The 16,625-nt window shown below is 41.0% G+C and overlaps 1 protein-coding gene across 8 annotated transcripts in view; it reads right to left on the reverse strand.

The window, feature by feature from the left end:
* The window catches only part of CACNB2 (calcium voltage-gated channel auxiliary subunit beta 2), a 380,199-nt gene that overhangs the window by 115,475 nt on the left and 248,099 nt on the right, over positions 1–16,625 (reverse strand). For 6 of the 8 annotated variants that reach the window (XM_045085008.1, XM_045085009.1, XM_045085007.1 and 3 more), the window contains one exon: positions 5,571–5,690. In XM_045085008.1, coding sequence (XP_044940943.1) covers positions 5,571–5,690 — 120 coding nt within the window. Of the gene's footprint in view, positions 1–5,570; positions 5,691–6,507; positions 6,796–16,625 lie in introns of those variants that run through there. The other 2 variants (XM_045085013.1, XM_045085011.1) reach the window with 1 other exon arrangement.

Below are 16,625 nucleotides of genomic sequence, written 5' to 3' on the forward strand. Positions count from 1 at the left end.
TACGTATTTAAGAGCAAGACCCTGTAGACTGCCAAAAAGCACATCTCTGAAGACAGTCTCCAGTATGTAAACATAAGACCAAATTTTAAAAGTTTGAAGAAGTACAGAAAAATTAAAATGAATAGCTCATGGGATGTAAGAGAAAATAGTACAGCAATGGAATAAGAACAGTGAAGCTACAAAAGAGGAGAGAAGAAAGCTCTTGGGAATCAGAAATTGTCAAATCTAAACATTTCAATGGGTGGGTTTGAAGGTAAAATGGAGAGAGACTAGACAGTAAAACAGAGAGACAGAAAAGAATCCAAAGAAAGCTCTCATCAAACTAGAAAATCCAGAAAAGAAGAATATACACTGGGGAAAATGATCAAAATAAAAATCGGTCCCTTTCCAGAACTGAAGTGACTGGCCCTTTATAATGAATGTTCATATGAAAAGTCGGGCACGATAAACGAGAGATGCACCAAGGCAAAATTTTAAAATACCAAAAGCAGAGCAGTCCTTGACATACTGCAGAAAATTAAAAAACAAAACCCTCAAAACCCCAATGACGTTGGTCAGCATATCAACAATGCTGGAAGGCAGAAACACCAAAATCACATTTTTTTAAGTTCCAAAGAAGAATCGCCATCATACCTGAATATTGTTACTAGCCAAACTAGGAATTAAATGTGAGGCTAGAATTAAGATATTTGCAAGTTGGCATGATCTCCAAAAAAACAAAAGCAAAAACAAAAACAAAAACAAAAAAACAAAACAAAAAAAACAAACAACTTTCTCTAGAAGTTTCCATGTTTTCTTGCTGCCAGCCATTTCCTATGTTGGCATTCGCTTACATTACTTATTAGGCCACTGGCCACTTTTCTATTTTTCAGCCGAACTCTTGTGTCCATTCTGCAACGGCTTTCTGTTCCCGCCAGTAGGGGGCAGTCTTCCCACCCTGACGCTCCTGACTCCCCTACAGTATTTCTACTCTACAAGCAAGATCTAAGGCCAAGACTTTTCTCCCCAAACAAACAGGAGAAGCTTTCTGCAGTCTGCTTATTTCTTTTCTGTGGCTCCTGCCTTGTAGCCTGTGTACTCACCAACGGTGCCTAATACAATTTCCCCACCAAGGTGCTATGCACCAATGAGAGAACAGTCAATTTAAAATTTCACGTTAATCCATTCTACTAAGAAGACTGCACTGAGCCTACTTCAAGTCTGTGCCAATCCCTTCCACATTCGGACTTCCTAACTCAGAGTCTCTGCACCTCGAGCAGAAGGCCATCAGTTCTGGGGAGTAAGAGTGAAAAGAAAAAAGTTCCTCTTTCAATTAACCAAAAAAAAAAAAAAGAAAAAGATGGTCCGATGACCCAGCAATTTCACTCCTAGATATATACGAATGAGAAATGGAAACATATGTTCATGCAAAAACTTGTACGCGAATGTTCATCACAGCATTATTCACAATAGCTCAAAGTGGAAACAAACCAGATGTCCACAGAACGATAACGGATAAATATATACATACAATGGAATATTACTGGGCAAAAAACAGGACCGAGGTACTGACATATACTGTAGCAGGGTGAACTCGGAAAACATCCCTAAATGAAGGTAGCCAGTCGCAACAGACCACCTACTGCACGATTCCATTTATATGTGAGATCTACAGAGACAGAAAGTTGGAGAGTGGCTAGGACTAGGGGGCTTGGGAAAAAGGCGCTCAGGTGCTAGCTCAGAACACGGGATTTCTTTAAGGGGCAATGAAAATGTTCCAAAGTTGATCGTAATGATGGTTGCACACCTCTGTGAATATTCCCCAAGCCACCAAATTGTATATTTCAAACGCGTGAATGAATTACACCCCACTAAAGAGGCCTTTCAAAAAAGATCACTGTGGGAGTAAATTAAGTCCATGTATTACTTGTCTGGAAGGCAAAAAAAAAAAAAAAAATCAAAGAGCACCAGCTTAAATAAGGCAAGATTTGCAGAGAACGGCAAAATCAAGTCAGCTGATTTTTCTTTGTCTGAAAATTAATACATAATTTGTTCACCGTAGAGTTTCCCAGTTGAAGGGTAAACCATCATGAAAAGTACTGGCTTTTACTGGAATCACGGAGCGCCTGGTTAGAGAACCTTTTGCAGGTCACTGAATTTCCAAAGGCAACATCTCTAGCTGTACTCCTCGCCCCATCGCCTCCTGTCACAGACCCGTTCTTGAGGGCAATGAACGGGTCAGGTCGTTCTCACTTAAAGAGGGCCAGGATCTGAAAAGGCTGCTGCGGTTTATTCCAGGCTCTTTCCCAGGGATCTCACCGCACGTGATGGGCGGGGGCAGGGAGATGCAGCGCCCACTGAGCGAGTCTGCCTGCCGGGGGGGGGGGGAATGATGCTATCCATAAGGATTACAACAGAAGTGTGGGAAACTTTCGATTCTTCCAAGATGGTCGTGCGAAGTGTTTTCGACGCTCTAAAATTAAACGATGAATTCATGTATTTTTAAACTTTAAAAGCTTCCTTTCAAAATAGGGCCCACAAAGTCGTACTGACAGAAAGGCCTGGTGGGAGGGGAAGGGAGAAAATAAGCTAATGAGGGGCACCTGGTGGCGGATTCCGTCAGAAGGGCCCGCGACTCTTGATCTCAGGGTCGTGAGTTCAAGCCTCACGCTGCATGCGGAGATTACTTAAGAATAAATTTTTTTTTTTTAATTTAAAGATTATACTTATTCATTTGACAGAGAGAGAGAGAGAGAGAGAGAGAGCACAAGTAGGCAGAGCAGCAGGCAGAGGGAGAGTGAGAAGCAGGATCCCCGAAGAACAGGGAGCCCGAGGCTCTCCTATCCCCGGGCCCTGGGATCATGACCTGAGCCGAAGCAGAGGTTTAACAACTGAGCCACCCAGGCACTCCAAGAATAAAATCTTTAAAAATAAAAATAAAAATAAAAATAAGCTAATGAAAAAGCCATCTCCAACCCCTTTTTTGCATTTCTTCTTCAGAGGTCCTGGAATTAATAAACCAGTCCTACCAAGCCAGGAGTTTCACATAAAGCACACTTAAATCCTAGTCCTTCCAGGGTCTTTCAGAATATATTCAAATTGTCACCTATCGAAGTGTAACTCATTTGAATACATCAAAGGTTTAAGACAGGGACCTAATGGGGCACCTGGGTGGGGCAGTTGTTTAAGTGTCCCACTCTTGGTTTCAACCTAGGTCAGGATCTCTGGGTCATGAGATCGAGCCCTGTGTCCAGCTCCTCCTTAAGCCCTGAGTCTGCTTAAGACTCTTTCTGCCTTCCCCTCCGTACCCCCTGCTCCTGCTCTCTCTAAAATAGATAAATCTTTAAAAACAAAAACCCCAAAACCCCAAAACCCTAATTTTAAGGAAGAAAAATGGATGTCAATAAACCATTTTCATTAAACAGAAAACGTTTTGATTGTTTTGCCTTGGTTTTTAAATTATCTTCGTTTTTCTTTCATCTTCTAAGTTATTTGTAATGATAAACTTTTTAGTTTGTATGACAAGTAACATGAACCTGGTTTGATTTGGGAAACAGGATTTTGGTCCATGCTGGTTAAAAGATATTTAAAATTTCTACACAGTTGGGTCATTTTAACTGAGGACTTACAACACACGGTTATGGACAAAAACTCCCCAACCAGATAACTAAAAACTTTGAAAACCAAACCTATAAGACAGTGGGTTGTACGATCATGTGATACGAATCTGAGAAACTGGTTAATTTTGGTATATGAAAATCACATGAATAAATTAGTGCAAATAAAACACTTATTTCTGGAACACAGACTGTTATTTTTTTTTCCCAGACTCTTCTTTGCACCCCGATACAAAATACAAGGATTCAGATTCTCAATCTCGACATATATTAGCTACACTGCAAACATGTGGCAATGAACTTCACTAGGCACACCTCTGTTGTTTTTCTCCATTAATTTTATATTTTTTTAATTGTGTAAAAACGTTTCACAAGCGATCTATCCTTTTAACATATGAAGTGCTACATACAGTTGTGCTAAGTCTAGGCACCACGTTGTACAACAGATCTCTCGAATTTATTCATCTTGCATAACTGCAACTTTCTGTTGATTAGCAACTCGCCACTTCCTCCTCCTCCTCCTCTTCCTCCTCTTCCCAGCCCCTGGCAACCACCGTGCCACTCTGCTTCTAGGAGTGTGACTGCTTTAGATGCCTCCTCTAAGTGGAATCACACGGGGTTCATCCCTCTGTGATTGGCTTATTTCATGGAGCATTATGTCCTCCAGCTACATCCTCAGTGTCTCCCCAAAACGTTTTAAATGGGGGACACCTGGGAGAGATTAGTTGATGGCAACCGGGCCACACCTAGCTTTATCAGCTCCCCGCTCCTGCTGTTTACGACTTGTCTTGCAGTCAAGATGGTGTCAGATCTGGAAATGACTGCCCTGCCCGCATGAGGTGAGAACACTGTTTTGATGTATGGAAAGACTGCTTTTTTAAAAGTCAAGGCCTCCTGGCTGTTCCTCCGCAAACTACTTTGGCAGCTGTGCTAGAGGCCATGAATATTACATAAGGGCCGTCCATGCATTCCAGCCAGAATCTCCAAGTCACAATTCCCATAGCAACACACAGAGATTTTACTCATCTCGGAAGAAGCAACCAGCAAGAGTGTCTAATGCCACCCCTGATTTTTTTTTAAGCAAGATCAACACAGTACTTCTTCTTTTTCCAAAGCAATATATATATATATATATATATATATATATATATATATATAATTTTTTTTTCCCAAAAGAAAACCAACCACCATGCGAAATGGGTTCATTTCCAAGCTACCCAGATCCCAAGGGTATCCCCAAGACTCCGTAAACTTGAACGACAATCTATGCTTTTAGAAAAAGCTGCCATTCGAATGACTGCATGGGAAAAAGAATTCACATCGTTATAATTAGTGAAACGAACCCACTGTCTTGGTTAATACTGTACTTACAGATCTTATCTCTGATTTCCAGTCCCTCTTCCATAGATACACACTTCATTTTAAGAACAGGTTCCAAGGGAAGGAACACTTTTAACTGATAAAATCTTTTATGGCATATTTTTGAAAAGCATTACGCAACCTATTTTTTCAGTATAAGAAAATACTACTATAGAACATCTATGGAGTAAAATTTGGGGGAGAGACTGTTCAAGCCTATGAAAATACACATCGTCTTGAAGAAAGTTGTTTTTCTGGGCAGAGGAATGGTTTACTGGAAAAATGAAGTGAAATCGTTCTGTTACCAGAAGCAGATTTTTCCCCTTTGTTTATCTGGGCATCCTTTTCTGTGTGTCTAAATAAAATATCCACCTACAGAAACGAGTTGGTTGGATTATAAAACGAGATAAAAGCCAGGACCACTCTTATCTATCACCCTGCCTTTTTCTATCAAGGAAATCAAACACACTCCCTTTCTTGCACTTGTTTAAAATCAGACAATGACACACTGTAAGAGTCCAAACATATGCTTTAAAGGAAACTTCCACAGGTGGCCCATCTCAGACCCGGCACGACTGGCAAAGAAAGACCTTGGCAGGAGAGAAATGGTTTTACCTTTGCTTTTTCCAGCTGGGCCTGGGCCTGTCGCTCTGCTTCTCTGCGCACTGCCTCCCGATCTTCCTCCAAAGAAACATCTGAATCGGATGGACGGCTGGTGTAGGAGTCTGCCGAACCCTTGAGAGAAAAATTTGCATTTTAAAACAGATCCCATCTATGATGTTTGCATTGGAAAAGTCTCATTGACACAGCAGTTAGCTTCCTCGACTCTGCTATAAATTCCTGAAAAGAGGAGAAAATAATCCATTTTGTGGCGAGCCATCTAGAAACATCATGCTCTCCTTTGCAGACCATTCCCTGGGATAGTTGCGCCTACCAAGTTACCATTCCTTCCCCAGGCTGAGGGTTCCAAGGACTATGCTTTCTGGAAGCCTGAACAAGTTCCTTTAGAATTAAACCGGCTCCGTGGTGCAGTGCCCAGCTGAAGGGCATAGAGGGGTTTCAAGGGTGGCTTCAAGAAGAGACGACAGGCTAAATCAAGGATTTACATCGGGGAAGAAGATAACGACTAACTAAAATCATAAAAGAAAGCCTGACGAGTTATAAACTTCAATTCTCTGCCGCGACTCCCCTTTTAACATTAAGCATCCTTCGGTACCTTTCCATTCACCTGATACCTTCACTGACAAAACTGTAAGACAACAGCAGCCGGCTTCACTCCATTCTCAAGCAACACATTTTTTTTTTTTCCATAGCTTTAAACAGACATTTAATAAACGCCGCCTAAAGAAAACACCTGCCCGGGATAGCTTCTCTGGCAACAAATAACAACATAGGAAAAGGAGCTCAGACAATTACAGGACTCTCCCTGCTCCCTCTCCTGCGATCAGGCTCAGATTACTAAATCACGGGAGCCCCTGCCAGCACTCACTGGAAGGACAGCAGCAGCAACGACAATATAGAGTCTCCCCCAGACGAAAGCCCTTGAGCTTACACAGATATCCGAATTCTTCAGCCTTCCTCCCTTGGCTCTTTTCAGAAGCCTGACCCAGGTGGCCTTCATTAGCCAGACAGCGCCTTTCTCATCCGCAGCTGCAGCCCCGGGCACAGATCCTGAGTGCGCGCTGAGCCCTGGAGCGCCCCGGCTCCTTTCCTATCCATGCTCTGGGCAAGCCCCTCTTCTCCGTCCCTTCCTGCCTCCGGGGCTTTCACGCCTTACCCCGGAGGACTCAGATCCAAGGAGATTCTTATTTTCCCATTCCGGGCGCGGGGGTGCAAAAAAAAAAAAAAAAAAAAAAAAAAAACCACCAAAAAAACACAAAAACCCCCAAACACTCGAATGCCTTATATTGCTTTAAAAATAAAGAACACTTCAAGTGCATTCAAAGACAGGCATCAACTCGTTCTAAACTTGATGCATCTTATCACACTCAATATTCTCTGCTCTGGGATTGTTACAGGAAATTAGTTGTAAGAGAACCTTTAAAAAAAAAAAAACCCTAGTGCAAAACGTATGCAGTGACATTTGCAAGTGCAAAGTTCAAGCCTTATCTTCAGAGATCTGGAGGGGGAGGGCGGAGGACGCACTCACCGCACTGGGCATGCTCCATATGTAGCCTTTTTACGCAGATGCCTACATCACACTGTTAGTCTATGTCAAATTGCCATTTTGCATCCGAAGTGTAAACAGCTGGAAAGGGCCCTTCAGTTCTATAGTAACAGGCACATGGTATGTCTGTCATGCAGCCCTTGCCGTTGAAACATTCTCCAGAGACAAAGCATGCAATCTTTTCATTTAATGATTCCTTTCCATCACCCTGCTGCAGAAAGTATATCCTGTGCCATAAGACAATTCAAAAATAAGCAATATGATACACACGTTATTGGACAGGAGAAACCAATGAAGATGCTTATCAGTCATAGCATCAACCTGCTCTTGATTGCTTGTGACTTTCCAAACAAGATGCAGGAGACCCATTTGCCCCTTTAATTAGGACATGAAAGTAATCACAGCTCAAAGCAAGGAGTTTAACTGAGCTCAAAATGACTTTGAACTGCTTCTCCAACTGAGACCGTTTGAAAGAAAGTCCATAGACTGAATAACAGTATGCATTTTCAGAACAGTAACTATGAAGAAATTGCAAAGCTTGGTTGGTTGATTAGCTCGAGTTAAGATTTACAGAATAGGGGCGCCTGGGTGGCTCAGTGGGTTAAGCCTCTGCCTTCAGCTCAGGTCATGATCCCAGGGTCCTGGGATCGAGCCCCGCATCAGGCTCTCTGCTCAGCAGGAAGCCTGCTTCCCCTACCCCTCTCTCTCTGCCTGCCTCTCTGCCTACTTGTCATCTCTCTCTCTCAAATAAATAAATAAAATCTAAAAAAAAAAAAAAAGATTTACAGAATAATTTAGTCCAAGTTCTTCTTATAAATAAGGTGACTCAAGTTTGAGAAGAGAAGATACTAATTTTCTGTACTAATTGAACTGCATTTTTAAAGTTCTCTGAAGAAATACACACTTCTAGATCTCTTAAAGTAAACATAAAATTCCATCACTGATTTCCAAATTACAGGTTTTTTTTGGCGTGGTGGAGAGGGGATTATTCTGTAAAGTCTCATGCAAATGGAAGATTTTTTAAAGAAAATCTTTGTTACTTTTTCTCTCTTCCTTCATTCCTCCTTCCTCCACAACCCCCCCCCCAACCTTTCATCTATGGACTAAGACCAATCTTCATGATATAAATCCTAGAAAATACAGTAGAATAGAGGCTTTTGAATAAAAGTTACAGATTGAATGCACCTTAATTATGGTATCATAAATCAATAACCAGAATATTTATATTCTTGTGAAATAAATGTAAAATGTATGGGAGATACCGAATGCATTGCAATTTTTTATTCCAGTAAGATTCACAACAGGAGAGATAGGTATTTTTCCCCCCACCAACTCGTATCCTAGGGGATCCCTAATCTTCCCAGAGAGCTTCTCAGCAGGAGTAGCATAGTACAAAAATACCAGGAAGCCTAACTCTATCCCTAAAAGGGCCTCAGGCCCATTGTCACAAGTGTTGGCATTTTATTTATTTATTTTTAAATTAAATTTAATTTTTTTTCAGTGTTCCGAAAGTGTTGGCATTTTAAACTCAATCACCCTGAGGAAGGTTCAGTTCACACCTCAGCGAGGATACAAAGTTTCTGTCCTTAAGAAATCCCATAATATGGAGAGAAAGGGCCCGACACACGCATAATTGTGTGCTATCCCCTTCCCTTCTGAACAAAGTAAGATTTAAAAAGTCCTTGGTTAATAATCAGATGTAGCTTTAAATTGCACAATCATGTTGAGACCTGTTTCCAGGTTTTGTATATGTGCTGCCGAAGCGAGTACCTATTTCCAGGTTTAAATAATAAAGCATTAAAAAAAAAAACAACAACTCTACAGTGACTTTTGGCAAAGATCTTTTGAATATTTGCAACAATATATTAACTATTGGCTCTTGTACAATATGAGATGGGACTCCCAACTGATGTGTAATGTAGCTTATAGAGAGTCACGATTCTTCCTTCATTCTTTGTATCTGTATTAATAAGAGCAAAATGGCAAAATTGTTTCATTACAGAAGTTGTATGAACCCACTGCAGAGAGACACACACAAATAACAGTAACTTTCAATTCTCCCACACAAAGATAACCACTATTAAAGAGAAACATGTTTTAGCCTCCAGAATTCTTGTGTTTTTGAAAGTCACCCTCCCCACATGTGCATTACAATTAATCTGCTTCCTTCTGGGAGTGTGGATTTATGCAGTTAGAAGTCATATATCTAATTAGGCTTTTGCCTTTGGTACCATATGGACTTTCTGGGTCATTCTGCCTCAAGTAGTCTCCAGTCAGGAACAGCTGGCAGACCATTCCATAACTCCAGAATAGGTTATTACAGGATGTACCCTGGATCTCTTGGGTTGCTACAATGTGATTAGCTGGTCTTTTACAGTTTTATCCTTGAAGCTACCTCCCATGTTCAGCTACAAATATTTCCTTTTCCACACCTTAATATTCTCACTTCTCATTGTAGAGTTCCAAGATGTAACTTGCAGCTTGACATCTCATTCCGGATCATTCATTTTTATCCTCAGAACTCTTACTCCAAATATGTGTGCATTGCTTAGTTAAATTGGATTAACTCATGTTTAAAAAAAATCTTTACTATTATTAGTTATTTAGAGAGGGAGAGAGGAGGTGGTGGGGAGGGACAGAGGGAGAGGGAGAGACTCTTAAACAGACTCCACACCCAGTGTGGAGTCCACCTCGGGGCTCGATCTCACAACCCTGAGCTCATGACCTGAGCTGAAATCAAGAGTCAGATGCTGAACTGACTGAACCACCCAGGTGCCCCTAACTCACACTTTTTTTTTTTTTTAAAGATTTTATTTATTTATTTGACAGAGAGAGATCACAAGTAGGCAGAGAGGCAGGCAGAGAGAGGAGGAAGCAGGCTCCCTGCTGAGCAGAGAGCCCGATGCGGGGCTTGATCCCAGGACCCTGAGATCATGACCTGAGCCGAAGGCAGAGGCTTAACCCACTGAGCCACTCAGGCGTCCCTAACTCACACTTTTTATCTACTCTTCAGTTTTTGTCTTTTTCCAATTTATGCCAAATACATGCACCAAAAGTGTCACCCTTTTTCTTTTAACACCTTTTTTCTATATTTATGAAGTTTGCTTTTTTGATGCTGTACTCTGTTTCAATCATATATCTTTCCAGCATCATTTTTCTGCAGTGTTCTTTTTCTTGTATTTTCTCTTTTAAAGCCCAAAGGGTAAGAGTCATAAGCCTATACAGGAGTAGCATCTTGGATCCCAAAGTGGTCATCTATTTCTGTAGAAAATCTTCATATGAAAGCAACGCTCTTGGGAAAAATCGATTTCTCACAGTATCCCAAGGCTACCCTGATTCTAGATAAATATGTTCCATCCAAACTCTCAAGACTTCAAATGACCCTCCACATGTATAGGACAATGCTAAGCCAATGGCAAGTTTGACTTCCATTGTTTCCTCCTGACCTGCCATGGGACAGATAGACATCCCATTGCCACACTCCTCAGGCCCACGCTTTCAGAAAAAAGCAAGATGTGATGGACTTCTGAGGCCAAGGACCAATGGGAAGAGTTCTATCTTGTATTATCTGCTTGCATTAGCTGGCAGAGATAATTCTTCTATTTCTCCTATTGTCATCTCTTTTTATAGGTAAGAATTTTTTTTTTTTCTGTGAAAAGATCTGGATCTCTAAGAAAATGAATTGCCAACCCCTGCACTGTTGAGGTTACAACAAAACCATAAACTGTTTACTAATGATAAGATCCTGACTCCAAAAATTTTAAAGTGGCAGACCACTGAGATGAAGTACATTTACATGAATACTGTATACTTTAGCTTGCAAATGTCATGGAAGTACTATTCATACCCATTTAATTAATGAGATTCTCAAATGTGAATGGCCTTCCATTTGGCTTAATGTGAAACATTAACCAAGGTCATGGGAATAAATCCATGTGAGTTCATCCCTGTGTGGTAACTTTGATGATTATGTAAAAGCTAAGATATTAGCTTCAATTTTCTCAAGAGCACAGGGAAATTTAGAAACTTTTTATAATTGCCCTAGGTACTGACAAAAGGACTAAATGTTACCCAAAGCAAAACCAAAACCCAACCACATGCATTTACTGAGTACTTCCTACTTTGTAAAAGTGCATCATGGTCTGACTCTAAGTTAAATGCTGGGATTATGACAGAAAAGATGAAAGCTAAGTTCCCATCGGGGAGCCTAATAATCTAGTTGAAAAGCAGACCAATTTTTTTTTTTTTTAAGTAATCAGAAAAATAATCCAAATAAGAAAACACAAAACAGGCTGAGAAAGAGAATAATGGTGAGCAGGAGCTATTTTAGTTAGGGTTATGAGACAGCATTCTGAGATGTTATTGAAGCTGAAATATCCCATAGGAAAAAGACAAAAAACAAGTTAGCTTTAGAATGTTGAGAAAGGCAGTGTGTGGGAAGACAGAAGCGCATCTCCTCAGGCCTGAGGACAAGGTTTACTCAGCAGTTTGAGGAAGGGAAAAGAGATCAGGGTAGTTTAACAGGATCCTTTTTCCAGAGGACAAAGTTCAGTCTCTCCCTCCTTTTTTCCCTCCTCTTTCTTATGCTGCAGGTAGATACACACTGAGGCACACTTGCATTAGGGATTTGGGGAATCCTTCTCTCTCTTTTTTTTTTTTTAATTATATTTATTTATTTGACAGACAGAGATCACAAGTAGGCAGAGAGGCAGGCAGAGAGAGAGGAGGAAGCAGGCTCCCTGTTGAGCAGAGAGCCCGATGCGGGGCTCGATCCCAGGACCCTGAGATCATGACCCAAGCTGAAGGCAGAGGCTTTAACCCACTGAGCCACCCAGGTGCCCCGAATCCTTGTCGTTTATGGGACATCACCTCATAGACTCCTTATCCCTGTAGCATTTAAGTTGTTAGTGAAGTCCACATTATGAGGAAAATCATGTCTTCTGACACTTAAACAGAGTTCTCAGATTTTCTTCCTTCTAAATCCAGCGCTCTCTCCCAAGAGTCTGTTTTTCAGATAGTGGTATGTTATGTTAATAATTAGAACAATTAATTTATTAAGATTAGGCTATCTATATGAATGATCATAATAATAACTGCTGATTTTTTTAAAAAGATTTTATTTATTTATTTATTTATTTGACATAGAGAGAGAGATCACAAGTAGGCAGAGAGGCAGGCAGAGAGAGAGGGGGGAAGCAGGCTCCCCGCTGAACAGAGAGCCCGATGCGGGGCTCCATCCCAGGACCCTGAGATCATGACCTGAACCGAAGGCAGAAGCTCAACCCACTGAGCTACCCAGACGCCGCCTGGAGACAGATTTTAAATGGAATTCAAATTTGAATTCAGGTTCCATGCATGCATCACTTCATACAAATAAGCCAAAACAATCCTTTCCTGCCACTAAAGTTTCTACTTGAAAACGCTGATGATTGAAAATGCTCTTTTACTGCTTATCAGGCACACATGTAGCCATTTCTAATGGTCATAAAATGCCAAGATGACTTCCAAGTTCTTCGTTGTCTTTGCTAAACCTAGCACGCATGCCCTCTCTCTCTCTCTCTCTCTCACACACACACACACCCTCCATATACATTTTCACAGAACCTCAAGTTTTATCTTCCCCAAAGGTGCAATGAAGGTCCAACAAAAAGCAGATAATTTCTTATTCATCACTGTAATGCTGTTTTGTGCAAAGAAGCATTCAAAGAGTTGGCTGCTACCATGAAATTTTCCTCCCTTCAGAGAATCTCAAAATTGTAAAGCCTTCGTTTCATTACTCATCTACAATAGGAAGTAGATAGGTAGAAGAGGAAAACAATGGAAGCCAAGAAATTAGCTATTTAAAGTTCTCTCTTTTCCCTGAAAATGAACATAACTTTGGCAAGCTGGCCTTTGGTAGCCATGTTGGCAGCTAATCTTGCTAGAAGCTGGCTGGAATTCAAGCATCTTCTGAGTATATGATCAACAGGAACGGTTGCTGGTGTTCAGCACTGAAGCTGAAGTTACTAAAAAGTACAAATCAGAGACATGACTAAGTCACCTATCTTTTAGAGGAATATTTTTTTTTAAAAAGAGTAACATATTAAAACGCTGTTACCACCAAAGTATGCCTTAAAAGAAGGGCATGTGGCTCTTTGTATTTTGCAGAAGAACCTCTGAACAAAATTTGCAAAATTTGATGTTGCTAAAAAGAACCATTTTTAAAAAGTTAAAATTAGATGGCCATTTTTTTAAAAAGATTTTATTTATTTATTTGACAAAAAAAGGATTTTATTTATTTATTTATTTATTTATTTATTTATAGGCAGAGAGGCAGGAAGAAGGGGGGGGGTGGTAATCAGGCTCCCTGCTGAGCAGACAGCCCAGTGAAGGGCTCGATCCCAGGACCCTGAGATCATGCCCTGAACCGAAGGCAGAGGCTTAACCCACTGAGCCACCCAGGCACCCCTAGATGGCCATTTTTAATGTTATTTTGAGTTTGGGATTTTAGGCATAGGATAAATAATTTCCCTTCATAATTACAACATTGTGTGTGGCTGGGGGGGGGATTGCTGAGGGAGGTTTCTAGGCCTTTCATATATGTTTACTGACGGTGATAGATGACAACAATGTTTCACGCTCTATAATTTCTTACCTAAAACTTTACCTTTCAGCCATGAAAATGGAAATGAGTAGGCAAGAAGCCCGAAAAATCGCAGTCTGGGAGAGTTGACTTTTCCTAAAATACTGCTGAAAAAATTTAAATTAAATGAGGGAAAAGGAGTGAATGAATCAGACATAGGACATTTTTGGCACAGGAACTCATGGTGAGTACAGATACTGTCAGAAACTCTGCGTGGACATCACTACCTTCGGTCTTCCCACCGAGTCGTGCTGATCAGCAGACACAGGCTCTCACTCCTCTCTGCCCAAGAAAACCTTCCTTTGATTCCATTTTCTCTGCCACTCCCCATCCCATGTCTTTGCTCTCCTCTGCAGAAAAAAAAAAAAAAATGCCCCAAAGATGTTGCCAATATTCCCTTCAATTCTCTTCTGGTTTTCTCTGAAACCTACTCTCTCCTTGCCCTCCACCATCAGTGCTCATCCAGGCGGTCAGTGATAGGGGGCTAAGTCCGAAGGGCAATTCTCCACGTGCATCTTTCTCAAACTATTAGGAGCACGGAGCATGGTGGTTCAGTATCGTTCCTCCTTCTTTTTATTCCCTTTCTCAGTGGGGCTTCCAGAAACGTCTCTCTCTGTCCTTCTCCTACCTGTTGGCTCCTCCTTCTAAGTCTCCTGTGCTGGTTATCTGCTCTTCTACCATCTGCTCTGGCCTCCTCCCCCCACACAGCCTCCTTCTTTCTGCTCCGACCTCACGCATCGCGTCACAGGCACCAGGAATGCTCTCTCCCTAGATTTTCACATGACCAGCGACCAACTACTTCATGTCTTTGTTCAGACTTATAAATCTTAAAGATTTTATTTATTTGTTCGACAGAGAGAGAGATCATAAGTAGGCAGAGAGGCAGGCAGAGGGGAGGGGAAGCAGGCTCCCCGCTGAGCAGAGAGCCCGATGCGGGGCTCAATCCCAGGATCATGACCTGAGCAGAAGGCAAAGGCTTAACCCACTGAGCCCCCAGACGCCCCCAGACTTCACCTTCTCTATGAGGCCCTTCCATGACCATCCTATGGAAAACTAATCCCCAGCGCCCTCCAGTTTCTCTAATTCCACTTACCCTCCTCTACTCGTGCTTGTAAATGGTGCTTTTACCTTCGGACACACCATCTAATTTGGTTATTATGTTTATCATGCGGGGTCTTTCTCCCCTCAATGGAAACATCCATGAGGGCAAGCATACTCTTTCCCGTTTTGTTCACTCATTTACCCCATGTGCCAGAACAGTAGCTGGGATGGCATACGTGCTCTATGCATATGTGTTGAATGAATGAATAAGGGTTACCAGAGAGAGACCGAGAGCCTGTTCCCCCTCACACCCCATGTCTCAAACCTCCTCCACTACAAGGTCCTCCTTAGCCTTCCTAAACATTTCTAAATATTCCTAAACATTCTCAGGTTGCCTCCTTACTAAGAAAACAGCAACAGCAAATTGACCCAGATGGTGAATGGCTAATAAAGACTTGGTACAGTGAGCAAGAGCAGAAAACGAAGACCTTAACCTGAGGATATACTTGGTGTTTTATCGTGACCCTCAATAAATACCAGTTCCATGAACTTAGAGCAAAAGTCAGCTATGATCAGTTGATTAAATACACATGTCCCCTAACAAACAAACCACTTAAAAAAAAAATCATTGTACTTAAGATGTATACTGCAACCTTATTCCCAGAAATGTAGGAGAGATTTTATATTTTGAAAATATGATTGAAGCTCATTTTCTATGAAGATCCTTTTCTCATTGATTGTACTTCTTCATTCCAGGGATTTAAAGTTCCAGTCCTAAAATGGCCAAGGACCCTTTGTGTAGCCATAGGCAAGTCATGTAAACATTCTCCAGGCTAGAAAAAGGAATATAAAAAACCCCCTGAAAAAGGAATATAAAAAACAAAAGAACAAAAATTAAAAAAAAAACCAACTAAACAAAACAAAACAAAAAAACGGTGCTACTAGAAAGAATATTCTTAAAAATTTTCTTACAGATGGTTGAAAAAACACTGTAAATATGACATACTGTATGACCGTTTACTGACTGTTACTTCTCATGCACTAGCCCTGCTTTTCCTATGGGGACCGAATTTAAATTCACGGCAGAGAACGTGACTATACATACAATGTCTAGTAAGACAGAGTGTTCAAGAAAATCAAGCCAGCACAGAAGGAAGATATTTCTTCAAGCAATTCCGGGTGATATATTTAAAAGGAATGCAACTGACTAACTGGACAGATATATAAAACTCTGAAACATCTTAATGGGCTCTCTATCACTAAATAAAGGTTACATCGGAAGATGACATGTCCAGTGGTGAGTCTTTCCTTGAGTGGCAGAACAATCAAACAATAAATCTTGGCACCTGCCTGCCGGGGTGAACGCTCCCAGGTGTGGCAAGGCACAATCAATCCAAAGACATTAAAGGATAGTCATTGGTGTCCTCCAGGGAACCACAGAGCTGTAGGAAGGGCTATGGCTTCAGTCAGATTCTACCCTCTAAAATGTTCTTTGAATATGCAGAAGTTCTATTAATTGATAAAACAGTCAGAGATCAGGAGATCTAAGTAGACAAAGGTTAAGGATACAAAATTCACAAAAAAATCAACCAGTCACAAACATCTGGAAAAAGTGTTGAGGCTGCTCAGTGAAACACAATAACATTTCCTCATTAAATGAGTTCTCTCTGCCAAGTACCAATTCACAATGTTATGAGGATACATTAAAACTGATGCTTTAACATCTTGTTGATAGTGTTTTGACTTTCATTAAACCCTTTGGGAAAGCGATGTTCTTTCTGTTTGTATCTAGACGTGTATCCAGACTAATACATATTTAGACTATAATGATTTCACTTCT

The sequence above is a fragment of the Mustela putorius genome, unplaced genomic scaffold, assembly GCF_011764305.1.
Source record: "Mustela putorius furo isolate JIRA1106 unplaced genomic scaffold, ASM1176430v1.1 tig00000827_pilon_pilon_pilon, whole genome shotgun sequence".
Classification (NCBI taxonomy): domain Eukaryota; kingdom Metazoa; phylum Chordata; class Mammalia; order Carnivora; family Mustelidae; genus Mustela; species Mustela putorius.